The sequence below is a fragment of the Phalacrocorax aristotelis genome, chromosome 31 (assembly GCF_949628215.1).
Source record: "Phalacrocorax aristotelis chromosome 31, bGulAri2.1, whole genome shotgun sequence".
Lineage (NCBI taxonomy): Eukaryota > Metazoa > Chordata > Aves > Suliformes > Phalacrocoracidae > Phalacrocorax > Phalacrocorax aristotelis.
Window position 1 is genome coordinate 245,633 of NC_134306.1, and position 25,722 is coordinate 271,354.

The 25,722-nt window shown below is 50.5% G+C and overlaps 3 protein-coding genes and 8 non-coding genes across 12 annotated transcripts; 6 read left to right on the forward strand and 5 right to left on the reverse strand.

The window, feature by feature from the left end:
* Positions 1 to 54: 54 nt before the first annotated feature.
* On the forward strand, positions 55 to 6,502 carry LOC142049047 (E3 ubiquitin-protein ligase TRIM39-like). Its single transcript, XM_075076427.1, is given in 7 exon segments — positions 55 to 126; positions 1,738 to 1,869; positions 1,871 to 1,915; positions 3,008 to 3,127; positions 4,051 to 4,073; positions 4,585 to 4,700; positions 5,695 to 6,502. Coding segments are annotated over 7 exon segments (1,029 nt in total). The 3' UTR covers positions 6,216 to 6,502.
* Positions 6,503 to 7,062: 560 nt separating this feature from the next.
* Positions 7,063 to 11,260, reverse strand: LOC142049069 (E3 ubiquitin-protein ligase TRIM7-like). Of its 2 annotated transcripts, none has more exons than XM_075076476.1 (7): positions 10,549 to 11,260; positions 9,777 to 9,872; positions 9,181 to 9,411; positions 8,954 to 8,976; positions 8,556 to 8,671; positions 8,354 to 8,383; positions 7,063 to 7,863 (listed from the first exon to the last, which is right to left on the reverse strand). In XM_075076476.1, the coding sequence occupies exons 1-7, from the start codon at positions 11,257 to 11,259 to the stop codon at positions 7,349 to 7,351; spliced, it is 1,722 nt and encodes a 573-aa protein (XP_074932577.1). In that variant the 5' UTR covers position 11,260; the 3' UTR covers positions 7,063 to 7,348. The 2 variants fall into 2 exon arrangements, with proteins under 2 accessions (XP_074932577.1, XP_074932576.1); XM_075076475.1 differs by having other exon boundaries at positions 8,333 to 8,383.
* A 2,812-nt stretch (positions 11,261 to 14,072) lies between these two features.
* On the forward strand, positions 14,073 to 21,622 carry LOC142049081 (E3 ubiquitin-protein ligase TRIM39-like). Its single transcript, XM_075076524.1, has 6 exons — positions 14,073 to 15,484; positions 16,495 to 16,590; positions 17,279 to 17,509; positions 18,215 to 18,237; positions 19,219 to 19,334; positions 19,965 to 21,622. The coding sequence occupies exons 1-6, from the start codon at positions 15,065 to 15,067 to the stop codon at positions 20,477 to 20,479; spliced, it is 1,401 nt and encodes a 466-aa protein (XP_074932625.1). The 5' UTR covers positions 14,073 to 15,064; the 3' UTR covers positions 20,480 to 21,622.
* Positions 21,623 to 22,410: 788 nt separating this feature from the next.
* On the forward strand, positions 22,411 to 22,482 carry TRNAE-CUC (transfer RNA glutamic acid (anticodon CUC)). The gene has a single exon. It is a non-coding gene; the product is annotated as a tRNA-Glu (tRNA).
* Positions 22,483 to 22,949: 467 nt separating this feature from the next.
* TRNAV-CAC (transfer RNA valine (anticodon CAC)) lies at positions 22,950 to 23,022 on the reverse strand. Its single transcript has one exon. It is a non-coding gene; the product is annotated as a tRNA-Val (tRNA).
* A 443-nt stretch (positions 23,023 to 23,465) lies between these two features.
* Positions 23,466 to 23,572, reverse strand: TRNAL-CAA (transfer RNA leucine (anticodon CAA)). Its single transcript has 2 exons — positions 23,535 to 23,572; positions 23,466 to 23,511 (listed from the first exon to the last, which is right to left on the reverse strand). It is a non-coding gene; the product is annotated as a tRNA-Leu (tRNA).
* A 182-nt stretch (positions 23,573 to 23,754) lies between these two features.
* TRNAK-CUU (transfer RNA lysine (anticodon CUU)) lies at positions 23,755 to 23,827 on the reverse strand. Its single transcript has one exon. It is a non-coding gene; the product is annotated as a tRNA-Lys (tRNA).
* Positions 23,828 to 24,205: 378 nt separating this feature from the next.
* Positions 24,206 to 24,278, forward strand: TRNAV-CAC (transfer RNA valine (anticodon CAC)). Its single transcript has one exon. It is a non-coding gene; the product is annotated as a tRNA-Val (tRNA).
* A 588-nt stretch (positions 24,279 to 24,866) lies between these two features.
* TRNAE-UUC (transfer RNA glutamic acid (anticodon UUC)) lies at positions 24,867 to 24,938 on the reverse strand. The gene has a single exon. It is a non-coding gene; the product is annotated as a tRNA-Glu (tRNA).
* A 205-nt stretch (positions 24,939 to 25,143) lies between these two features.
* On the forward strand, positions 25,144 to 25,215 carry TRNAE-UUC (transfer RNA glutamic acid (anticodon UUC)). The gene has a single exon. It is a non-coding gene; the product is annotated as a tRNA-Glu (tRNA).
* A 294-nt stretch (positions 25,216 to 25,509) lies between these two features.
* TRNAV-CAC (transfer RNA valine (anticodon CAC)) lies at positions 25,510 to 25,582 on the forward strand. The gene has a single exon. It is a non-coding gene; the product is annotated as a tRNA-Val (tRNA).
* The last annotated feature ends 140 nt before the right edge of the window (positions 25,583 to 25,722 follow it).

The window sequence follows — 25,722 nt, forward strand, 5'->3', positions numbered from 1 at the left end:
TTATTCTGGATTTCTTAGCTTTTAGGTTAGCAAAACTAAGAAAAGCTGCACAAGATGGGGACACCTGGCTTACCTTTCCACCTTCTCGTGGCGGACCTCCAGTCATTCAAGCCCCCTTTGCAGGCAGTGAAGGGAAACAAACCCACCTGGAATGCAATTTTCCACACCATTATACATGTTCAGCTTCCTGGATAACTCCCAAGAAAAGCCTGTTTCTCCCTGTTGACTGTTCAGGAGGGACAAGATGTGATAAATCACAGCAGAAGCTCCTGTGGCTGTGCTGGTTAGATATTCCTCAACTATAAAAGCAGGTGGAGTGAATAGGTGAAATACAAGTTCTGGCATTTTCACCTAACTCACCTACATTGATTCCCTCAAAAACTGTTGATTTTCTTCTAAGGAAACCCAAAAGAGGAAGAGACATCACCAAAATAAATACACATTATTGATTATAGAACCGAGAAGAGGAACCAGAAGCGAGAGTGGGAGGGAGCAGGCAATGGTGGGCTCAGAATAACAGATGAGATATGAATGGACACCCCGTGACAAAGCCCCATCTCGCCACCCCCACGGGTCCCACTGCGGCAAACTTATGGCCAGTATTTTGGTGCTGTTTGTCAGGCTGTGACATCTCCCCTCCATCCACACTCCTCAGCCTGGTGCATCGCTGTCATTTGGTCCCATCAGCTGGGAAACACAGAGGGATCCCGGTGCCGGATAGAGATGTGCTTCCTGCAAAGCCAACCCGAAATCACTGCAGGAGCTCAAGCATGAGGATTTATTGAAGAAAGGGTGATCAGGGCTACTGGGAAAGACTTCTGAGTAAAAAACCTTGAGTATTTTTTTTGCTCTTTCTCCCATCTCATCCCCTTTACCTTTGCCACATCCCTGACCAGGAGGAGTATGGTGCCTATGTGTCACTTTGCGCGTTGGATCTGGGTCCCGACTCCAACTCAAGCCCGGCTGGGAAAGGCAAAGGAAAATATGAATAGAGAGACTGTTGGTGCAGGAAGGACGAAGAAGAAAACCTGGGTGAATCAGGGGAAAAGCTCTCAAAAAGTTCTGCAAGGACACATTTGTGAGTTGCTCAAGGTCCCCGAACCACCTTAATCCCACCATTCTCCTCTCAGAGGCACCTGCTGAGAAACACAAGACACAAAACACCAAATCCAAGTAAAACTTGGTGCTTTCCTTGGATCAAGAGATTGATGTTTTTTCGTGCCTTCTTCAGGGCCACAGGTTCCCTCCATATCTCTGATCCTCATCCAGCTCTCTCCCAGCTCCAGCTCTCTCCCAGGATGTCCCTTCGCTCTAGAAATCTGCAATGCAGATGTCTCCACCCCAGCCAGTTTTCCAGGCTCTGTAGACGCTTTTAGGGTGCGACTCATTTGCCCAACCGTAGGCACCTAATTTTGAGATTAAAGGAGCTGCGCCCTAGGCTCTGCCGACGGTGCGGAGCCGCTCTCCATGAGGAACAAAGCCGCCCAGCTCAGACGAAGGTGTCTCATTAAAATGCCAACATTCACTTGGTTGCACCCACCTCTTGGTTGCACCTGGCTGGACAGATTGCCTCCCAACCTGCTCACCCCAGGCCATGCTTCCCTGGGAAGTGGTTGCAGGGCGTTTGCTTCCAGTCCTGCTGTTCCCAGAATGAGCGACTCCCCCATGGCTCTGCCTGATGGGAATAGTTTGCTAGAAATAAGACTCACTTCCCCAAACCTGGCCGGGTGATCACAGCTGGGAGAGCTCTCTCAGTTGGTAGCCCTTCAGCTGAGTCACAGTGACCCTGTCTCTAAAACTCCCCATTTCTGCCATGTAAAAAAAAAAAATATATATTTAGCCATGGAGCTTAGCAAAGGAGCAGCGGGTTAGAAATTGCTTAGAAATGTTTCCCTGTGAGCTCAGAGCCAGGACAGCGCTTCTTGGAGGGCATGTAGTGATGGGTGACTATAGGCACGTTTCTGGCAGCTGTCCCAAGGACCCCAACTCATGCCCCTTTAAGTGCATTGAGTTGCAGCCCTTCTTCCAGAACCTACAAGGTGCTGGTTGCACATTTCCCTCCCCGTTTTCTTAGGCTTTCCCCACCCATGGTCCCACCAAGCTCCTCACCCTCCTGGCATAGCCTGGATGCCTTTTGCCTCCAGCCCTTTCCTGGGAGGGCTGATGGTTTTGCCTAGTGCCTAACCCTAAAAGGAGAGGGACAAAAGCAGTGAGGTGACAGCCCTCAGCAGCTCCCCAGAATAAAAAGCCGGAAGATTGACAAGGGAGAAACACGATGCTCCCAGCAGATCGGCCCAAGGGTGTCACCACCTCCCGTCCAGGAGAGACGGCAGAAAGAGCTGACTCGCAAGCTCAACGCATCTGTGTCGCAGTTTTAGCCAGGACTGGGAAGGAACAGGAAGAGAAAGATCCAGCCCCATCAAAGGGACAAAAACAACAGGTTTTTTAAGTTTGCTCCAGAAGAAATTCAGGTAGATATTAAGTCTTCTGAAGGAAGAGAGAGAAGGTCTCTGAGGAAGGACAGCTACCCTGGAGTGCAGAAAACTGGAGGATCTGGTAGGTGTCAACCTCCCTGACCTCTCAAGTCCCTTTAGGGTCTTGACTTTAGGGTAATTTCTTTAGATCCTTTTTGGTTGTTTTGCTCCACTGTTGTGCTGGTAAATGCAGGAATATCATGGCTTTCTGTCCGAGTTCATGCAAGTGTGTTTGTGACTTTTATCAACAACCTGCCTTCCAAAGCCATGTTGCTTTTCTGCATCAGGTTTGATTTTTTTTCTCCAGGAATTCAAGAAAAGTTAGGAGGATTTTGGGTTCACAGGTGATCTTCTCCCGTGGGAAATGCCTTTCTGTGAAATCCTCATGGTATTTCCCATCCCACTGCTCCTTTGTTTGCATCTTAAAAGGGGAGGATAGACGGTGAGCCCTCACCTTCTATCTGAGAAGACGTGCTCAGATTTTAGGCACGCTGCAGGTCCCAGGAGGACGTGAGCACTTCTTGCTTTCACAGCTGGAAGACCTGAAAAATGAGATTGAGAAGAGGCAGGCAAAAAATGCCACCAAACACATGGAGGAGATTTCTCACCTGGACACGCTGACACAAGGGCAAGAAGAGGAGAGTCAGAAATCAGTGAGTGAATTCATCCAGGTGATAGTTTGCAGTTTTTCAAGGGAAAATTGTAGGGATGCCCTTCCCCACCAAGTAGTTACTGGTTTAATTAGTTGGGCTTTCCTAGTCCCAGTTTGCTCCTATCCCATCCATAACCCTGAAACCCCCAAGGGCATGAAGAGGGGGAGATTTGCAGCCTGGAAAGATGGAAGACAAAGGGGATCAAATCACTGTCTGTGGCAGGGAATGGTGAGGGCTGGTGGTTCCTGAAGGGTTGGGGACCTGAGCACGATAGCGTAGGGAGCAAGACCATCACCAGCCTTCACCCCAACTTTGTGGTACCTGAGAGAGGGGAGCGGCTGGGAGCAGCCCAGAGCATCAGGTAGGTCCATGGAAGGAGGCAAGCCTAGAAGGTAGCCTACAGAGTGGATCAGCAAGGTCCACAGCCATGCTTCGCCAAAGCATCTTGCAAAATAACTAAATACCGAGGACTGAGCTTAAATAGAGCCCCTGAGCCATGGGCAGGGGGTGGGTGGGGTCTCAGGTGGGGCTGATCAGGACCATTAATGTCTATTAGTGCTCCTGGGGGCCCTGGTAATCTATAACAGTTTAATGGGATTATGGAGCAGGCAGAGCCAGTGTCTCAGAGGTGTCCAGGGAAAAGATGAGAGGCAGCTAGTACAGGTTGTAGCAAGAGAAATTTTTTCTAGATTAGGGGAAAAAATGTTTTCCTTGTGAGCATGGTGCCTCCCTGGTTCAGGGTCCCTCTAGATGTGGGCATCTCTACTCCTGCACATATTCAGAGCTTGCCTGGACACAGCCCTGAGGAGCAGGTTGGAGCAGAGACCCAAGAGGTCCATCCCCAACTAAAGAATTCAGCATCGCTGTGATTTAAGGAGAAAAACTCAGGCTGACCTTTTTCTCTTCCTCTCTTCTTTCCCTAGGATGTGAAAAGCACCGTCAGCAGGTATGTGGCCTCTCTGAAAGGCTGTTTCATGAGCTTTTCAAAAAGCAATGACCACGGAGGAGAAAACTCATCGGTGGCTGCTGAATACGCCTCTGCTTCGGGGAAATTGCGAGAGTCCAGAAGGGTGTTTTGGCTACCACTGCTCCAAGCTTGTGTCTTCTCTTGATCATTTCTGGGGATGTGCTAATCAAAGGAGCTTTAGTCTCAAAATGACCTCCGCGTTGGCAAAGGCTGGCTTTAATTCCACTGCAAAGTCTTGGCTCTTTTCTCTAGCCCAGTCTTCTCACACTGGGCTTTTCTCATGGAAAAATGAAATTAAAACCCAAAGATTTATCCAACAGGGAAAGCTGGCCTTTTCTTTCCTTGAGGTTTGGGTTGCCAAGGGGGTTGAGATTAAAAAGCCAACACTATAGCAATACCTTCACCTCGTTTCTGGTGTCATCAGATTTCCTGAAATGATGACAATCACTCCAAAAAGTGCTGCCTGTTTTGGGTTGTTCTTTTCCCTCAGGTGTGGGAAAGTGACTTTCCAGCTGCCAGTGGGTGTTTCTCCAGAGCCAGAAGAGAGAGTCTGTCATTTCTCATGGAGGAACAGTGCTCTGAAGGAAACGCTGAAGAAGCTACAAGGTACTGAGAGGGGTTTGAGGAGGAGAAAAAGATAGGCTAGCCTTATTTTGGGGAGAGTTGAGCTGCCCTTATCTTACTCTGGATATACTTTGGGAGCAGAAATGCTGCAGAGAGAAAGCCTGAGATGGAGGAGAGGAAGAGCAAAGGGCTTTTCCTGGTCAGAAGGAGTGACAATTTGATATTAATGCCTCATTTATCACTTTTAATTATACATATTTTGCCCTAATTCCTGAAAGATGCTCACGGATGAAGAATGGGCTGCCTTCTGGCTCGGCTCCCCCTCCAGCCCAGCCTTTCCCAAAATTGGCTTCTGCTGAAAGTGCGAATGTAAGAGCAGCCGTACCTGTTAGATGAAGGTGCACCTAGCCCAAAGTGGCCAAAAATAGCTGCTGAAGGAAGAATACGAAAATTAGGGCAACCCAACAAGTTTTCTCAGCCCTGCAGCTGGAGCCTCAGCAAAACACTGGAGGAAAACCCACCCCAGGGCAGAGCCCTTGCCTTAGAACCTAACTATTTCCATGAAACAAATATGGAAATGGATTGACCCAATTCATCACCTTGTCTTTAGGTTTTAGCTCTTTTTTTTAATTATTTTTAAGCACATGCTCAGCCATACCAGTCTGGCCTTATTCTGTGGTTGATGCTTGTTGTAGGAGACAACCTGCTCGAGACTTTGCTGGTTTACATCCCATGTATTGCTCTCCTTCAATCTTTTTCTCCCCTCAGCATGTATTTTTGACGAGACATAGCCTAAAATCTGCAGGGATTTCTGCATAAGTCTGTTGCCATTACTGTGCACCTTTTCCTTTGGGGCTTTTTGGAGTTAAAACCAGCTTTTCTACTTCATATACGGCACCTTTCCCCTTGCCTGTCTTGGGGATGCTCCCGCCTGTCTTGGGGATGCTGGTCTGGCTCTTGCTGTGCCCCTCCAAGACCCCCACATCCCTGGGATGTTCAGCCTTGCTTCTGACACCCCTGTCCCCCCACCCCACAGCCATCGTGACCCTGGACCCTGACACAGCTCACCCTGACCTCATCCTCTCCGAGGACTGTAAGAGCGTGAGACGTGGGGAAGGACGACAGGACCTGCCTGATAACCCAGAGCGATTTGACTACTGGCCCTTCGTGCTGGGATGCCAGGGATTTGCAGCGGGCCGGCATTGCTGGGAGGTGGAGGTGGGGGACGGGGGGGACTGGGCTGTGGGGGTGGCCCGCGAGTCCATCCGTCGGAAGGGGCATCTCAGCCTCTGCCCCCAAGGAGGGATCTGGGGGGTGGAGAAGTGGGGGGGACAAGTTCGGGCACTCACCACCCGCAAGGTGACCCTCCTACCCCTGCGTTGGGTGCCCCGGCGGGTCAGCATCCACCTGGACTATGCCGGAGGGACAGTGGCATTCTTTGATGCAGATGAGGGGGGGCTCATGTTCATTTTTTCCCATGCCTCTTTCACTGGGGAGAGGGTCCACCCGTGGCTCTGGGTGGTGGGAGCCAGGTCCCAGCTCAGGCTGTGTCCCTGAGACATGGACGGTAGCAAATCACCCCCCCCCACACACACCCCCTCCCCTACTTTCTACAGCCTCAGGGGACAATCACAAGTTGGGACCACAGGGAACCAAAGAAATGGGGGCTTTAGCTTTTGTTTCCTTCTTCCCTGTGAAACTGGGGTTTTGATGTGCAGGGAGAAGAGGTAAGCCTGAAAAAAAAATGAGGCAAAGAGGGGAAAAAAAGCTGTGAAAAAGGGACCCTGGGGTATAGAAATGGGAAATATTGGGAAAAGGGGGAAAATTCAGAGTGAGAGTAGTAGAAAGGTTTACCTGATTAAGTATAGGTGTCCCCATCTGAGCTGGTCACCTCCAAACCAAGGGGTCCAAACTTTACCTCCCCTCCCCAGCAGGTACAATTGCCCTAAACCAGACAGTGTCTGTATTATAAAGGATCTGCACTGTGAGTTTCTGATGTCAGGTGAGGTTTATCCCAGCCTTCAGTGCTGCAATGTGGAGTCCTACCAATGCGGTATCTTTGCTGATGGAAAGTTTGCATGTGGCAAAGCTCCTGCGCCTCAACTGTTTCCTCTTCTCCAAGAAGTAATATTTGAAACCTCCATGATGTAGATTAATAATAATAAAAAAACCCATGATTTTCTCCTTTGTGTCTTTCCCTGTGGTTGGGAGCACCAGCAGACAGGAGAGCAGCGTGGCAGATGACTTCCAGGGATGCCCCTAGGCCACCTGCATGGGCTTGTGGACCTGACACAACCAACTCACAGGCTTTGTGCAAATATCAGGAATAGGATTTAGTTAAAACTCCAGCTCCCCACCTTGAACCTGACACCCTGAAGCAGCAAATAACCAGGCAAAGAACATTACAGCATGTAAATCTTTACTTCATCTAAAACCATAAGACTGGAGATGCAGTCAAGGTCGTGCAGGGTGCTGTGGGGCAGATGTGGCTCCACTTGCCAGCCACTGATGTCCCAGTTGGGGGATGACCTTCTGAGACATTGGCCCACAGGAATGCTCAACCCTTTGGCATCACTGAGGATGAAAAGAGAAGCCAGAAAGGCCAACTAGGACTTTAGTAGACAGAAGTCCTCCAAAGTGCAGGAAATAAGGATGTTTGGGACGTAAGACTTGTCCCACTTGTGAGAGCTTCAGGGGCACACTGTGATCTGGGACCCCTCGCTCCACACCAGGAACCAGGGATGGATACTCTCCCCTTTAAATGAAGCTGCTGGGAAAGTGAATATCAAGGCCCTCTTATCGGCATCAAAAAATGCCACCTGACCCTTTTCATAGTCCAGGGAGACCCGGACCCTTCTGGGGACTTGGATCTGGTATAGCGGGATACGCTCAAGGGAGGTGAGAGCCCAAAACTGACCATCACAGAGACCCATAGACCAGAGCTCCATCTCAGGGCTCACAGCAGTCTCTGCCCTCCTCCTCAGGGACTCCCTGGCCACCCCTACAGCCCAGGAGCCTTTGGGTGCCACCTCCACCTCCCAGCAGCATCTCCCCGAAGTGATGCCCTCGCAGCCCAGCACGCAGGGATCGGTGCCAAACCCCTCAGCAGATGGGTCCTGCCGGGCATCTTCCCACCTCACACTCTTCCCATCCTCCGACACGATGAGCTGGGGGTGAGCCGTGGATGGATCCAGGGTCACCTTCACTGCAAGGGGCAGAGATTAGAGCAAAGGAAACCAAACCATTTCCCATGGCCTTGCGTTCTGCCTCACTGCTGGGGCTGAGCGGGGAGGTCCTGCAACACTATCCATCCCGTTGCTTGGGATGCTCTGCTCTTGCTGCAGGGGCAGACACTGGTCACATTACCTGTCCCACAGGACCCTTGAAAGCAGCAGAAGATTCCCCAGGGAGCAAGAGGACAAGCCCCAAGGCAGAGGAGGAGACCCCTACCCTTTTTTTTTGTGTCAAAAATCCTTAGCAGCTCCACTGAAATAAATGAACCCATCAACACATTATGGGGAGGGTTCCCTGGCTCCTTATGGTATTTTTGACCACACACACATCCCCCTTCATTGGTTTGCTCAGACATGGCAACACCTTCCCCAGATGACCCTCCAACTCATGGCCCACCCCATGTTGGCCTCAGCCTTCCTTGGTCCTTCCCACTCCCTCACCTCCAGAAGATGTGGACTTACTCTTTTCAGGCAGCTCAAACATCAGGATGTCTAAAGAGGGGAGAAGAGACATTATCTGATCTAACATGCAGGTACCAGAGTGAACATTAAAACAGAGAGGTTGTTCTGCCACACATATAATCGCAACAAAATATAATTTATACTCTAATATAATTTATGCTCGCACAGGTATTGGTCCGTCTTCCCAGCCCATGCTCAATACCTTGGAAGCTCCTCAAAGTCTCCTCTATAGCAATATTTTTCTCCCTGAAGTGACTGATTTTCTTTTCCAGCTCTGGAAGAAGCAGTGGGGGCTGCTGGAAGTTTTCGTTTTCAAACCTAGAGAAGGAGGACAGGACAAAGAGGGGAGGTTGCATCTTCTCAGAGGAATGTTTTGTGTGCAGCCACAGCTCAGAGGAGCTGGTACACACTTCAGTAAACCTGCTGCACATCCAATGATGGGTAAAAGACACCTTTGCTCAGAGCCTTTGTCCAAAAAGCCAAATATTTGACCTCTGGGTGAGGTTTTATGAGGGCTTTCCTGTACCTGTCCCGTCAAGCACAAGGTCCAGCCTCCCTCCCCAGCCTGAGATGGAAGGAGAAGCTCAGGAAGCCCCATACCTGCTCAAGGTGCCTCTGATGTCCTGGAAGGGAGAGAGGGAAGAGGAGAAGAGGATACTCAGTGAAAAGGTGTTGGCAGCAAAACCTCTACTGAAACCTCAACAGCATGGGTGTTGCTTTGCAGCTGAGCACAGCCTGGGTTCGGCAGCATCATGGGGCAATACCCAGAGCTAGAAAATAGCCCAGAGCTGGGTGGTGATAACCTGGCTCCATCTCCTTCTCCTTACCTGCAGAAATTTTCTTGCTGGTTGCTGGCACTTCTCCTCCATCTCCTGGATCAAGGTATCCAGACGAGAGATCTCCTTCGTCAGACTAGTGATGTTTTCTTCCTGCATTTTCTCAATGTCCTTCTCCAGCTCCCCCAACTGAGCGAGCAAATGACGGGCATGGTCTTCCAGGAAGAGACGCAACCCTTCAAATTTGGAAAAAACACCCTGCCGCTCAGCTTCGGTCTTCTCCTGCAAGGAGGGGGCACAAGAAGGGAAGAGTAGGGTGGAGAAGGATGCAGCAAGGTCCCCACGCATGTCAGTGACTGCACCCCTAGAAACAGTCAGTGCCTCGAGCATCCTACATCCTTTTTTGATATATATATATTGCTTTGCATTCAGCAGTTGAGTCCCTAGCAGTGCGCCAGGCTCTGCCTGTTATTCTTTTCCTACCATACAAAGAAAAGCCAGGCAGCGTTTGGTTTGGTACCTGGAGAGGAATCCCAGCCCCAAGGCAGCTCAGGGTGGTCACCCACATGGCGTCGCATCTAAAGGCAAAGGGAGACATCCAGACCCCCATTTCTCCTCAGAAAAAAAAAAAAAAAAAAAACATTTACCAGGTACTCCCAGCTTCTCCTCATTTCAGCCTCTCGAAACCCCAGGAGTTTGTCCCTGTCTTCCTTCAGGGCTTGCAGGTGAGCCTGGATTTGTGCCTGAGAGAAGAAAAAAACAAAGACCCCATGTCTCTGGAGATTGAAACAACCTTAAAAATAAAATACTCTGGGGAGGGGATTGCACTGTGGTCAGCTCCAGAGCTGCTCCTTGTGTCCCTCTTGGTCCAGAAGGTTCCTGAGCTTAAGACCCCAGAATGCTTTAAATAGAAATAAATGCTGCATAGCGGAAAAAGCTTTCTGCACCAGCTCTTGACTGCATCGGATCCTTTCTCTGAGCTGATTTAATTCACTGATACAGCAGGGAAACATCCCTATTTTTATTGGACCATGTTCCTGCTGGTTTAGAGAACACCTCGGGATCCGCAGGTGTCCGGTGAGAACTAGAGCTGGACAAAGGCTTGAATTTTGCAGCAGGGAAGAGGGGATTAAGACCTTGCCCCTTCAGCCACAGAGCATCAGGTTCTCAGATGAGAACTGAGACAGCAGAAGCACTGGTGCGTGGTCTCCGCTGTCATTTTGAAACAGGTCAGTTTGGGGGGAAACAGCAGAGGCAAACACCTAGGGGGACAATATTTCTGCCCCCAGCCTGCTGCCCTGGGTGGGGGTGAGATGTTTCACAGCCTGATGGTAATGTGCTGTGAGGGGAACGTCAAGCCCCGATGGTGCTGGTCTGGCTCCTAGTGCACATCTAGATGGAAAAAAAAGTCCCCTTTACCTTATATTCCTGGACAGCATCCTGCACAGGAAGTATCGTATGAGACCGGTGCACTCGGGACTCCCGACAGATCATGCAGATGAAGGCTTCATCGTCTTTGCAGAAGACCTTCAGAGGCTCCCGGTGCATCTTGCATCCTTCCTCGTCAACCGTCTCCCCTCTGGCCGCCTGCAAACTCAACCGCTTGGCTATTTCGAGCACCCGCGCCAGCTCTCGGCTGGGCCTTAAGTTTCTCTCCGGTGCCGTCTCCCGACACTGCGGGCAGGAGAAATTCACTGTGGTCCACTCCCAGCAGCGGGTGATGCACGCCCGGCAGAAGTTGTGACCGCAGTGGATGGAGACGGGGTCTCGGAAATACTCCAGGCAGATGGGGCAGGAGGCTTCGCTGGGGAGCTCTGTGGTGAGGTTCGGCGCAGCCATGGGGCCCCTGATGTGAGCTGCGAGACGTGGGTCACTTTCATTTTCCTCCGAGCAAGGGAAAGGCGTTTCTCTTCCTGCCGCCCCCAGGGTGGGCAGAGCCAGAGCTGAGCCTGGGTGGGAAGGCAGAGAGTGGGTGATGACCAAAGTCCTTCTGGTTGCATCCCCCACGGTGGTCCCCGTACCCAAAACGGTTGGTACTTGCAGTCCGTACCAGTTCCTGGTACCCACAGACTGGCAGGGAGGAAGGATGGGGAAAGGGAGCCCTGCTGGGTTTGAGGGCGAGACCCACATCGTGGAAGGGGGCTAGGCATGGGGGCAAAGAGGATTTGGGGAGGGGGCTTGGCATGGAAAAGGTTGGGAAGAGCATCCACGGAAAAAGGTGAGGCTGACGGTGGCTTGGGAAGCAGGTTGCATATCGCAGGGAGGGTGAAGGAGGAGGAACGAAGCCAGAAGTAGGGGCTGATGGGCACCCATGTGGAGTGGGAGAAGGGTCCCAGGGTGGGGAGAGGGTCTGGTCCTCCTCTCGGCAGCAAATCAATGCTGCTGGCACTTGTGGGGCCAGCATCTGTTCCACCTCTGCAGCAAACAGAGCCCAAGGGGGGGGGATGTGTGGGGTGTGGCGATGCAGGAAAGGGAGGTGGGAAATGGGACGTCATCCAGCTCCCTCTGATCCTGGAAAATTTGCAGCCCTCCTCCCCACTCCACCCCCAGTCAAATCCTCCCTCCCCCCAGCTTCAGGCATTAAACTGCATTGCAAATCAGGATCAATTCTCAAGTCCTGGCTTATTAGCATGGTATTTCTCTAGGTACTGAGAGATGCCAGCACCCCAGGGATCCCATTTCCAGCACAAAAGCAGTTGGATGCCCCAGCTAAGAGCAACCACATCCCCTTTCTCCCTGTTGGGAAGAGCAACACTTAGTCTTTACATCCCTCTGTGAGTCTGGTCTGCACCGGGGGCGGGGGGGTTTGAACCTCTTTAGCATTTGAACCATCCTTTTGAACTGACCCGTTTGTTGCTTTGACCATCACCATCCTGCCTTCTCCACCCCTGCACAGTCAGGCATCAACCAGGCTGAAGAAAAAATAATAAAATTCCTTTCCCAATGGTCCTATTTTTCCGCCCAAACAGTTCCTTCATCTGGCTGATCCCCTGAAAGCAAGATCTACAGGAAAAATCACCCCTTCACCCGGTCGGTACTTAGATTTAACCCTGAAACGGTGTGAAAAGAAGGCAGGAGCAAAAGCACACAATGCAAAGAAAGGAGAAAAATGAAGCACGACGGTTTGCGCCTGATGGTTAATTGTGGTTGCCCCCAGCCCTGTATCTATGCCTTGAAGCAGTTAAGCAGAATCCCACAGAAAACCTTCGATTACTAATTTTCCTCTTGCACAGAGGCATTGAGCAAATATCTTCCTCACCTTCAAAACAGAGCCTCCAGCTCCCTCTTGAGACCACACTCGCTAATAGCCCCTGTGGTTTACGCACAGCCAGTTAAGGGCTCTTTTGGAGACGGGTGTCATTATTTTTAGTCTCATGCTCAACCCAGTTTACTGCAGACAGCTGTAATGCAAAGCTTTAGTTGTAAAAAACCACACCAAACCCACCTTTAGGAGCAGAGCCAGGTTATCCACAAAGTCAAATCAAGCCTTTAGCGAGCTTTGCCCTACGGTTTAGGTTTGATATCGAGGGAGATGGATAGATGTAAAGACCCCACAGTTCCCTTCTCTGTGACTTGTTGCTATTTAAGATCAAGTTCAGCATCATCTAGACGTGGCAAACGACGGTTTGCCCACTTCTCAGGCTCTCCCTTAGCATGCACATCCCTCACCCAGGTCTCCCACGCGTCAGTGATGAGACCAAACACCCCCACAACACCTGTATTTTCTCCATCCTGGGAGAGGCAGCACCAAACCTCTACCGAATTTTCTCAGGGGATAAAAGTCTCTTACTGAAGGTACCGCGGTAATGAATCGTGAAAGTCCACAGCCACGCATGGGTGCTCCTCTAAAGCAGCTTGCAAAAGAGCTTTGCCCCAGGACTGGGCTTAAATAGAGCCCCTGGTCCCTGGGCAAGGGTGGGGGGGGGGGGGTTCCCAAGTGGAGCTGCTTAGGGTTGTTAATGCTCACCAGTGCCTCCAGGGCTTGGCAAAATCAACTGGAATTGCTGGGTTTGGAGAAGCTGAGATGCTTTTCCAGGCTCATCAAGCCCAAAAGAGGCACAGCAAAGAGTAAATTGCTGGGAAATTACTCTGATTGTGTGACCCATGTGGGTTATTGAGGAGGGAACGTGGCTTTTGGTGCCGGGCCAGAGGTGATGATGCTGCCAGCACTGGTGGGGCAGCAGGAAGAAGAGCAGGAGAGACAGCAACGTCCTAAATGCAAAAGTCAAATCCAAGCAGTCCCCCAGGGGTATCCATCCCAACACCGGTCTCTCTGCACATTTCATTCCCCACTAAATCAACCCTTAACTCCAGATTTAACAAAAAAAAAAATAAGTGTCCAGAGTAGAAAACGGTACCACAGGTTTCAGTCTGAGTGTTGGTGTGTGCAAAGTGCTGCACCGGAAAATCGTGACACCCCCCCCCCCGCCCCAAAACCACTTGCAAACAAATAACGGCGGATGTGTTATTTACTGCTGTTCTCAGAAAATGTGTCACTTCGTTACCCAGCCTCAGCCCAACACAGACAAACCCCCTTCGCTTTGGCACACAAAGGGCTTCGGACAGGGAGCGGCTTTTCCACGTGCCACAGGTCCGTGGGGTTGAGAGAATTAAGGGTTTCTTGTCTAAGAGGAAGAAAAACGACATTGCTGTCCCTTCAGGAGAGCCACAGAGGGACGGAGGGGAGGAGAGGAAGATATTCACTACTTTGGTGTTATGAAACCCCATTTGGGGGGAGGTCTTGGTGGATTTGGGGGCTGTTGCTACAGCCCGAGGCGAGGGGCTTCGCAGGAAAACGAGGGGTGCTGAGGCTTTTAAAAAGCCGATGCACAAAAAGCAGGGGCAGGCACGTTTATGCAGGCAGGCACCCAACCGACCGTGCAAGGTCAGTGCAGCTGGAGCCAGGTGACATTGCAAACCGAAAAGCAGCCGTGGGAGGGGAGGTTTCCATTGCTGGAAGGACATTCCTGAAATATCAGCTTTTTTCCCCCAAAAACACGGTGGCTGAGGGCTGAAGGAAGCTCTCCTGCGGTGCGGTGGGATCTTGGGTGAAGGAGAACCCGCTTCTGAGCAGACTGAGTGAGGGGTACGGCCGGTTGTGGAGTTATTTCACTTACAGGGTGGAAGAAAATCCTCTCCCTTCCTTAACTGCAGGCAAGCCTGGAAGAAAAGGAAAACTAAAGATAAGAGGGTGAGTGGTAATTGGCTGCTGCTTGACTCCCGGCTCAGCCCTGAACCGTGAAAGAAATGGCATCATGTTTAAAAAGAGAATCGAAAGCAACAATAAAAGTATTTATAGCTGCACGTACACACGCAGAAATGAGGGCGCTGGCAGGACGGCGGCAAAGCCGGCAGTTAGGTATGATAAATAATAAAGAGCTAAAATGAGCAGCGAAGAATGCGTCTCGGTGGTTTAACTTGAAGAAGGGAGACTAATCTGCGGCAGGGGACTTGCTTAAGCTCTATCCTCATGCGTGTGCCCTTCACTTAATAAATTTAAAAGCGCATTTATTAATAAGCAATGAAACCGGGATGGTTTCTGGGTGCCAGACCCCATGGGGAGGCTTGGAGCAGGGGCTACCCCTCCATTTGCCTGGATATTTTTTGGGGGAGGGGGTGTCATACAGAAGCTGCAGGTGGATCTCTAACACATTATGAAGGACGTTTATTTTCCATTTAATCTCTTTTCAACCCGCTGGGGTCCCTGGGGAAAGGAGTATTCTCCCTTCCCCTCTGCAGCTGCTCAGCGCAGCATTTTGCTCGTCAGCGGTTGCAACCTGGAGAAAACCTGGTGCATCTCAGCAGCAAAACTCCTCTGCCACTCGCTTTCACCTCCCTCGGGGCCCGAGACACCTGCAGGAAGGGGAGCAGCCAACGGGCAAGACCAGTGGAGGCGGAAAACGAAAGCTGCCCCATCATCCTTGCTAACAAGACCATGGCTGCAGACAGCCCTGCCGAAAGTTTCCGCGACGAAGCCTCCTGCTCCATCTGCCTGAGTTTCTTCCAAGACCCTGTCTCCATCCATTGCGGTCACAACTTCTGCCGGGCGTGCATCACCCGCTGCTGGGAGGAAGCTGAGGAGAATTTTTCCTGCCCTCAGTGCAAAGAGACGGCCCCGCAGAGAAACCTGAGACCCAACCGGGAGCTGGCAAAAATCATTGAGATAGCCAAGCGGCTGAGCTTGCAGGCAGCCAAAGGAGGGGCCGGGGGGGAGAGGCTGTGCGAGAAGCACCAGGAAGCTCTGAAACTCTTCTGCGAGGAGGATCAGACCCCGATCTGCCTGGTTTGCAGAGAGTCCCAGGCTCACCGGGTCCACGCCGTGGTGCCCATCGAGGAGGCTGCGGAGGAGCACAAGGTGGGAGGTGTCCGTGTGTGGGGTGGGGGTGAGGGAGGAGGAGGGGACAGGGTCAGAGAGCTGCCCCGTGGGTTGCTCTGCTTGCAGACATCTGGATTTCTACCCCTTTTGATCTGTTTTCTGCATCGTGATGTGAGCATTGGATTACAGCCCCCCTACCCTGCCTGCTCTGCGCACCCCCTTGCTTACATTGCTGGTCACCCTGACTGTCTTGAAGCTGTCATTTCCATATTTTCATGGTGTCCTCATATAAATCATGCTGGAAAGGAGCCCAGGAGATCATTTAAACCAGCCTCCTGCTCAAAGCACGGTCAGCTATGCTGTCTTGGACATTTGGGGTGCAGGAGATGTTGCACGTGGACGTACAGGACAGAATCTGGTCTTACAGCTCTTGTGTGCAAGGCAGGGTTGGGTTTTTCCAACACGTCAATGGTCTGGGCTCCAATTTCCCTCTGTGTGTGTGCTGTTTGTTGTGAAAACTGATTTCATTGAAGGTGGGAAGAAAAATTTGCTCTCACCGCAGATGGGTGATGTAGCCCCAGTCTCACTGCACAAAGGTGATGGAAGGTATGGTCTCCCCAGCGTAAAATGGCTTGAAAGTCCCATCCAGGCTTCGAGGTTGTGCCCAAAAGCACATTCCTTGGCAGCTGAACTGAGAAAACAGCCCAAGCTTATAAGTTTTGGGTCAGCACTGAGCACAGGCTGAACGTGAGCAGATGCCAGCAGGGTCTCCCCAGTCATTTAAAGCTCCTTTTCTGTTCATTTTGTCCTTTGCCTGAGTCTTTTCCAGTCTATGCCATGAATTTCACCCTGGTTGTTGGAGAAAGCAACCAGTTCTGGCTGCCCTACTCTCAGAGAAATCAGGGTTTATGAATTCCTAGAGACAGACGATCGTGTTATTAAGCAGGGAATAATCTGGGTTTGTAGGAGATAAACCTGGATAGGTGGGATGAGGGATGGACCAGCTACTGGAAGGAAATGCACCAACAAGGTGTTTCTCCTCCACTCAGGAGAAATTCCAGGCTCACGTGCAGATCCTGAAGGACAGGAGAGAAAAGCTGCTGGGGCTGAAAATGGCCGAGGAAGAGAAAAGCCTAGGCTTCCTCGTAAGTATCTATCCCTGGGTGGCGGTGATTTTCCCCCTTTCCTTTCAGTTGTCCCTCTGGCCGTGGTGATGGATGTGGAGACATGAGATGTGCCATGGCCAAATCTCACATCTCCAGGGTCTCTTGCACGTGTATAGGAATGTTCTCTCCATTGCAATAAGGTCTGGGCAGTGCTGACGGCCTGAGCCCATCCCCATTGTAGATAAAAAGACCCTCCCATTTTCCCCACGTCTCCTGCGCCTTGTACACCTTGCAGGCTGGGAGCACGTATTGGATTTTGCCGGGTTGTCGTTGATCTTTTTCTTCCTCGGTTTGCTCGTAAGTGGGGCACGTTCCCAGACCCACCCTGTTAATACATACAGAAAATGGGAATTACCCGATTGCTTCTTCCTTGCCTTGTTTTCCCTTTCCTCAACCTCTTCTGCTGACTAATCTGTTTATGGTTTTATTTTGTATCTTCCCTCGTTGTTCAAAGGTCTGGAGCATTTTGTGTACAAAGATTACAGTCCATGGGAAATGTCCTTTGCCAGCAACTTTAGCCTAGAAAGGGCAAAAATATTTGTCTTAATTATTCCTCTGCTCTGCAACGGGCACTGGAATTTATGGATGTGTTATAAGTCATCACGTTAAATCAGCTCTGTTGCAATTTTTCTCGACTGTTTCTTGCGCGTGTTGGTTCTCGTTGCAGGAACAAGTGGAAAAGGAGAGACAGAAGGTTGTGTCTGAAGTCAAGGAGCTGCACCAGTTCGTGGAGGGACAGGAACGCATCCTCTTGGACCGGCTGGCAAAGCTGGACCAGGAGATCATGAAGAGACAGGAGGAGAACATCAATAGGCTCTTGGAGGAGATCTCCTCCATCGGCAAGCAGATCTGTGAATTGGAGGAGAAGTGTCAGCAGCCACCGTGTGAATTCCTGCAGGTGAGACCTCAAGCCCCTCTGAAGACCGTTGGCCTTGAACGCTACTGATGTCACCAGTCCAGGAGTCAAATTAATTCTAAATACTCCTTTTAAAATGTATCTTTCAAAGCTTTTCTTTTTTTTAAATTATTTTCTTCAGCGATCACAAGCATGGCCCAACTGTCCGCTTGAATATTTTAAATCAGCCTCAGCCTATTTAAATCACTGTCTATTTACACGGGTGTGACATTCATCCATCTGGTTGTACATGTCTACATCCAAAACAACTGTCCAAATACCTTCGTACGCAGTGGAGAAACAACAGGCACCCATCTCATCTTTGGGTGGTCATCCAAACCCGTCACCTGAGCCCACCTCCAGGCTCTGGTTAGCTCCTGATTTAAACCAATAAAATATGCTGAAGCGGTGATCTGCATTAGCTGCGGTAACGCCCATACTGGAAGAGTAGGGACATGAAAGGCGTTGGGTGATGGCAGATACTACAACGAGCTGCTCATTAAGTGATGTTGCCGTGACCTCACCTAATTCCCCAGCAGATCTGCAGATGCTGTGCAGGCAGATCAGTACTAAGGGACTCATTTTAGACCCATAACTTGGAGCAGTGCCTTGACTCGCCCGAGGTCACCCCATAGCCCTGCAGTAGCTGCTTGTTGTTCACTGACTTTGCTCTGACCTAATGCTCCTTCTCTCATCTTTCCCTTGTAGGACAGCAGAAACATCTTGAGCAGGTTTGCGACTCCTTTCATGTCTTCTTGCGATGTTAATGTTGTTTATCTCTACGGTGGTGACACTGACGGACTCCGAAACCCTAGCCACTTACCATCCCCATACGCTAGGGACTGTGTAGACATATAGGAGGCAACTAGGACACCGCAAAAGGTCCAAGTAGGATGCTGAAGACTGGAGAAAGGTATCAGATGGGCTGATGGCACCTCCAGCTCTGCTACAGCTTCTTCTCTATGGTCCATCCAAAACTACCTATTCCTGGAGGGCTGAGCTTTCACTCCCTGCCCTTGTGAGCCTGCCAAAAATGGCAATCCAGCAGCCAAAAATATGCAGAAACTTAGACCCTAAGGAATGCACCCAGGTGGAAGGGAATCTGCTATGAACTTAGATGGGATATTAGGAAAAATTTCTTCTCTGAAAGAGCGGTCAGGAATTGGCACAGGCTGCCCAGAGAGGTGGGGGAGTCACCATCCCTGCAGGCGTTCAAAAACCGTGTAGACGTGGCACTTGGGGACGCGGTTTAGGAGACCTGGTGGTGTTGGATTGACAGTTAGACTTGATGATCCTCGAGGTCTTTTCCAACCTTAATGATTCTATGATTCCACCCCTATAATAGACCTCTTCATGTCCTCTTTGGACATGGATCGAGAAGGTGGGTTACTGGAAAGACAAAAGCTGGCAAGGAAAGGTTTTTTTTTTTTTTTTTTGCCTGTATTTCCCTTATGTAGAGCCCTACTTGTCATGAAAGAAAGCCTTTACCATCCAGGGACTCTTCACTGGTGCTTGGGAACAAAATAGATACGTACTCTAGGTCAGCAAACCCTTCTCTGGGAGCTCATTAATGAGTACCCTTGGACAAAGCCTTTGCTCTAGTCCTACTATTATTTATTTCTCTATATGAAATCCCAGTTGAAAATTGGTCAGTGCATAATGACAATTATGAGTGAAGGAAGTATGGTTAGAAAGGTCTTCCTACCTTCCAGGCTTGAGAAGGACGGTGCCCAAAAGCCAGCAGAGACATCGCCTGAGCTCGGGGAGAAACCCACCGGTCTTCTTCAGAAAAATATTGCCCTCAAAGAGACACTGATGAAATTTCAAGGTACAGAGAAACTGGGAGGAGAAGGTTTGAGGTCATGCTAGGTCTGCCTGCAGCAGATCTCAGCTAGGTAGGAGAAGTCCTGGTGAAATGCAGAGATACCTCCAACATGCCCTGCAGAGCTGTAGCCGTATTAGCATAGCAAGAAGCGATTACTCCGGTTGTTTACATGCGAGAGGGCGAGTTTGCCTCCTGGCAGAGCTCGGGGAGCACGGTAAGTGTTGCGGTGCTCTGGAACCTCACGTAGGGTCAGTGTCACTTTTGGAAATCACCTCTCTGAATGAGACCAAAGGTGAAAATTGCAAATATTTCCATGTGGGAACGTAAAAAAGGAAAGTCAGGGGACACCTGAGGCTTTCTTTCCTCTTTTCGATGGTCTGGAGACTCCCAGCAAAAATATCCACTCTTCAAAGCCTTACTTTTACTCTAGATCAAGCTCCCTTCCTGCCGCCGTCTTTTCTACTCTTCTGGTCTTGCTAGTGGGCATAAAACCATTCCTGCTCTGCTCCAGCAAACAGGGAACAGGAACTGGAGCATCCCAAGGTTAAACTGGGGGAAGATGGGGAAAACTTGACCCTAATGCCCTTGAGGAGCGAGCTGTGCCTGTGATGCTCATCTTCTCTCTGTCCCCAGTAAGTCTGACGCTGGATCCAGAGACGGCGCATCCACGGCTCGTCTTATCCGAGGATCGCAAATGCGTGAGATGGGAAGACACCCGCCAGCCCGTGCCCGACAACCCCAAGCGTTTCGACTCGTCTCGCTGCGTCCTGGGCTGCGAGGGTTTCAGCACGGGGAGGCATTACTGGGAGGTGGAGGTGGGCGATGGGGAAGCCTGGGCTGTTGGGGTGGCCAAGGAGTCGGTGAGGAGGAAGGGACGGATCAGCGTCAACCCCAAGGTGGGCATCTGGGCGGTGGGGCAGTGTGGGAGCCAGTACCAGGCTCTCACCACTCCTACCGTCCCCATCAACCTGCTCGCTGCCCCCAAAGTGATTGGGATTTACCTGGATTACGAGGCGGGGCGAGTGGCATTTTTCGACTCCAATAACGAGGCACCCATCTTCACCTACCCCCCGACATCCTTTGCAGGGGAGCAAATCCTCCCCCTGCTCTGCCTGGGGAGGGGGTGCCAGTTCACGCTCTCCCCTTGACCCCCCCCCCCCATGGTACAGCATCCACTCAACCCTCACTCACTGAGGTCTGGGGAGGCGGTGGGGGCTCGTCACCCCAGAGGTGGCTTTTGGTAGCATGAAGAATGAGCTGTCCAGGATGGAAAATTCTGTTTTTCCAACTATTTATGTCAGCAAGAAGCATCAGTTGGTTCAGAGCTTGTAGAGGAGGGGGGGATGCTCTGCTGCCCCCCCAAAAAACTTGCATTGCTCTGTCATCGGGTAGCTTTGCTGGCGATGCTGCCCTGGTGCATCCATGTCCAAAACCCCTTCTAAAAACCTCTGTGTCGGAGGACAGGGATAGAACTGAGCCGAACACGCGTTAAGCTGGTTCCCAGTTTCTCTCCCTCCACGTTCTCCGACTGACCGTGCATCCCTGCTGTTTGCTGGACCCTTTCTTTTTTGGCTCACCGAGCTTTCAGCCGTGCTGACTGAGCGTAGATGCTGTAGACGACAATGCAAAAACCTGGAGGACTTCATGATGGCTTCAAAACTTATGCGATCGCTGGCAAAGTGGTAATAATCTAATCCAAGGGTGAGATAGGCAAGACCTGACCTGGTGGAAGGGTACTTTAAGTCACCAGAAGTACCTGCATCCCTGGTGTGAGCTTGCGTTGGATCGGTGCTTCATGCTGTGTGATGTCCACACCTTTGGACATTGTAAGGACTCAGCTCTCTGTACGCAGCTGTTCAGGCTACGATGCCTCCAGGATCAGCGGAGAACGGTGGCAAATTTTAATTCATCTCATCTAGAAATGACTCGACAAGTAGGAGTATTTACTTCCCTGATTACAGAGGGAGCCCAGATTGATTAGACGGCATGGAGACATGTCTCCTGCCGATGCCTAAAACCAAGAGAAATAAATCCTTCCCAAGGCAGAATTGGCTTTAACCTCTTATGGAGCCTCGGGCTGAGCTGTTGCTTAATGGATATTTGGGGGCGTGAGGAGGAACCCAGGAGGGACAGAGGGTGCTCACGGGAGCATTTCCCAGTGGCTGGAGTCAGTGTTTTCAGATATTCTAAACTGATTGTACAGATGCGCCTTTGATTGCTTGAAAAGCTTTGTTTACCTCAGCTGCCAAATGCAAACTATGGAAATGAGAATAAGAAATTGCCTCCTTTGCAGCCGGGTCTTGTGGTTATTTTGTCCTGGCACTTCAAGGGCAGCGAACAGGAACCTCTGTGAAATCCCTGGCTGGGCAGAGCAAGGTCTTATGTTAGCGATAACCATTCCTGCATCACATGATAGTGCTTCTGCTTAAACTCCCAAGGGCTTCACTCCTTAAGTCCTAGTCAGGAGCCCAAATGCATTTCAGGAGCTTGGCCCTGAGTAGCAGCAGATGACTGAAGATCTCGCAGGGCTCCGCACACCCAGGTGTACGCAAAACCCTTCCGGGAGCTGCCGCACGCCCCGCAATTAATTGTTTGTTTGGTTTAATTTCTTTTTTTTGCATGCAGTGAACAATCCTGCTTGCTTTGCATATGCAGGAGAATTCACAGCGTGGGGAGCACGGCCAGCGCTTCTTGTCATGCAACAGTGAGGCAGGGTGCCCCAGGGAGAGCACGTCCAGGATGAGCGAGTCCAAACTGGTTCCCAGTAACAAGCTGTGTGCAAGGGTAGCAAAGGGTGGCCCTTGCTGCTGTGCTGTGCCGTGGGGTGTCCTTTCTCTCCAAGAATCCCCTGGATGTGGGTAAATCTGATTGCCAGGTGGCCAGGAAATGCTGCTGTTCCCTAGAGGAACGCCACGGGCTGGCTGCTGGGACAACCTTTCTGCCTGAGCTGCAGCGGTGAGGGGGTGAGGTGGAGGGTGAAGACAGGGGAAAAGGACCGAAAATAAACTGGAAACAGCTCAGAGATGCAATAATTGATCTTGCCTGTGATCCGGCAGCGTGCGATGAGCTGTGTACGGTCTCCCTGGTGGTCTAGTGGTTAGGATTCGGCGCTCTCACCGCCGCGGCCCGGGTTCGATTCCCGGTCAGGGAAGATGCTTTTTTCACTCTCCCTTTTTTTTTTTTTTTTTTTTTTTGGGGGGGGGAAACCTCTTCCTATTATAACAAAAAACATATAACACCCCCCCCCCCCCCCTTTTTGTTCCTGTGCCCTCCCACGCGTGCACACCTGCCTCGGCAGGATGTCTCCTCCAACCTAACGCAGCAGGCCAGCATCCCCAAAGGTACTCGGCAGCTTGCTGCAGCCCGGCCTCACCTCTTTTATTTAGCAATAGCTGTTATTTATCTTTTTCTGGGTGTTATTTATCTTTTTCTGGGAGTTATTTACTAATTAGATATTTTATTTCATATGGGTGGCACCCAGAAATATTTATCCAAACCCTGCAAAAAGACGAGAGAAATTAGAAAGGTAGTATTTTAGGGAAAAAAAATATTAATAGCAATAATAATAATAGCATTAATAATAATAAAAAAATAAAATAGGGAAAAGGAATAATTAAGTGTTTCTGCCCGGTTTCGAACCGGGGACCTTTCGCGTGTGAGGCGAACGTGATAACCACTACACTACAGAAACGCTCCTGGCGTAGTCCCCCTGCCTGCGCCCTGCCTGCACATCGCGCCCTGCCTGCGCCCTGCCTGCGCCCTGCCTGCACATCGCGCCCTGCCCGTGCCGGGCTCCGACGCCCTCCGAACCCACCTTCTTTAAGGGCTGCTCCAAAACCCACCTTAATTTTTGGGGATCCTTCGGCCGATTTCAAGAAAACAAGCTGGTTTCACCACCGAGGAGTGATAAAAAAAAGCGAGAATTCGGGAAAATAAAAGCGAAACGCGCCGTCCTGCGCCCTTCCCACTCCACGGTGGGGCCCATCGCTGGGAGAAAACACCAATTTAACCAATTTTTTGCGATTTAATCGCACAGTGCTGGGGTGGGTTCGGCCGGAGAGAGCGGCGCAAAGGGGAAAATGAGCTTTTTTGGGTTTTTTTGGTAGGAATGAGCCCAAAATGAAAAAATGCACCTGTCAGGAGTGGGATTTGAACCCACGCCTCCACACGGAGACCAGAATACCCAGTGCTGGAAGGCAGAGCCTTGAGTCTGGCGCCTTAGACCACTCGGCCATCCTGACGGTGGTGAATATCGGCCAGAAAAGCGAATACAGCGATGCTAGAAATTAAGCTTTTTTTTTCTAACAATTTTCAGTTTTCTTTTGGGATTTTGTGGTGATTCTCAGCGGGAAGCGCCGAAAGGTCGGGAATTATTTTCAGCTGAGTCGTCGCAAAGTGAAGACGGGGGGCGGAAAAATTTAAGCGCCCAACGTGGGGCTCGAACCCACGACCCTGAGATTAAGAGTCTCATGCTCTACCGACTGAGCTAGCCGGGCCCCAGAAAACCTCTTTTCTCTCCTCATTTTAGTGGGGGATTATGGTGGTTTCGGCCCCTCTTTCCCGCCCGTGCTGGGGCCGGGAGTGGGGCTAAACACCCCAGCGGGGAAATTTCTTTGAAAAGCTTAAAAAAAACCTCCCCACCCAGGTCCTGCGGTGCAATTTTGGCATTTTTGCAGATTTATACGATTTTTGGTCCTGCAATTAAAAACGGGGATGAGCCGCGATGAAACGCTTCCCGCAGCAGCAGGAAAAAGCGGTGTTCTGCGTGAATTCCGTGGGAAAGCTCTTGTTTTCCACGCGTGTTTTGGTACCGAAGGGGTTAAAGATGGGGATGCAGGTGAGGGCAGAGGGAGCCCTTAAAGGGGCCGCGGCGCGTTTCTGTAGTGTAGTGGTTATCACGTTCGCCTCACACGCGAAAGGTCCCCGGTTCGAAACCGGGCAGAAACAGGCCTAAATATTTCCATTTTTACTCCTTTTTCGTTAATTTTCTGCATGAACATTCCTCCAAACTCCGGAATGGCCGCGATTGCCAAAATATCTATTTACAGCACAAGTTGCAGATAGGGACTTATATTAGGTAATATTTAAGTGTTTTGATATAATATAATATAAAATACAATATAATACAATATAATCTATAAGACATTTTTTTACAATGTTAATATTTTCCCTGGGGACACGGTGACAAGTGGGGCAGTGGGTTCAGCACAGCCTGGAGTCTCACCCTGGCATAGATGCATCGCTACTCCCGACCCCTGTGCTGGGAATAAATGTCCTTTTTGGGTAGAAATGTGCAGGAATCTGTTAAAGCATCTGTGTCCCCCAACAGGCCCCTGATATGGGGAAGGGTAGCACAGAAAATGTTCTCCCCAAATGTTATATTACATTTATTATTCTTACAGAAACAGCTTGTCTGATCTAATCTTCAACGGTTCTGGAATGGCCTGTTACTTTCTAGAGAAAGGCAGAAATCCCGCGGAGATGGGAGGGAAATTTATATATTCAGCTTAATTTTAGGAAAATGTTAGGCTGCTCTTCCCTGACCGGGAATCGAACCCGGGCCGCGGCGGTGAAAGCGCCGAATCCTAGCCACTAGACCACCAGGGAGCTGATACCCCCTCAAAATTTACCAAACCCATCCTTTTTCTCTGCACATTTGCCCCCAAAATGCCTCCCTCCATTTAACGGACAAAAGGTTCTTGTTCTGCTGCTTCTTGATAAAGAGATCATTTAATTAATCAAAACCAAAACTGATTCTTAACAAAAAAAAGCTAAATTAATTGAAAACATTTGTTTTCACTCATATCAGTTCTCCCTGGTGGTCTAGTGGCTAGGATCCGGCGCTTTCACCGCCGTGGCCCGGGTTCGATTCCCGGTCAGGGAAAATTTATCTACAGAAAAATCAAAATTCCTCTAAAATCGTTATTTTTCCTCCACGGAGATCCCGCAGGACTTCTCTGCACGTCGGTGCTCACAGAGGTCCCCTGGTCCCCATCATATCCCGAACAAAAGCTCTTCTTCCTCATGCTCTGAGTGTGGGAGGTTGAAAAAATGGTCATTCTCTAATATTAATGGGAAATTTGAGGCGAATTTTGATAATTTGGAGGTGGGAGAAGGGGGACGTGGGCACTTCGGTTCACTCTGTCATGAGAGGGTCACCCAAACAGGAAAACATCAGGTTTCTGTAGTGTAGTGGTTATCACATTCGCCTCACACGCGAAAGGTCCCTGGTTCGAAACCAGGCAGAAACATCCCTTTTAGGGACATTTTTGGGGTGCAGGTGAAGCATCTCCTTGATTCTCCACGCGCTCCTGCTCTCCAGCAAGACATCGCTTCCAAAGGCAGGGCAGCAGGGCCTGGGCACCCAAAGCTCAGAAGGCACGGCAGCCCA

Coding starts and splice junctions, on each gene's coding strand:
- LOC142049081 (XM_075076524.1), top strand. CDS start 15,065: ATGGCTGCAGACAGCCCTGCCGAAAGTTTCCGCGACGAAGCCTCCTGC. Junction 15,485..16,494: donor AGGCTGCGGAGGAGCACAAG/GTGGGAGGTGTC, acceptor TCCTCCACTCAG/GAGAAATTCCAGGCTCACGT. Junction 18,238..19,218: donor AGCAGAAACATCTTGAGCAG/GTTTGCGACTCC, acceptor CCTACCTTCCAG/GCTTGAGAAGGACGGTGCCC.
- LOC142049069 (XM_075076475.1), bottom strand. CDS start 11,259: ATGTGGGTCTCGCCCTCAAACCCAGCAGGGCTCCCTTTCCCCATCCTT. Junction 8,977..9,180: donor CAGCAAGAAAATTTCTGCAG/GTAAGGAGAAGG, acceptor TCTCCCTTCCAG/GACATCAGAGGCACCTTGAG. Junction 8,384..8,555: donor GACTTTGAGGAGCTTCCAAG/GTATTGAGCATG, acceptor TCCCCTCTTTAG/ACATCCTGATGTTTGAGCTG.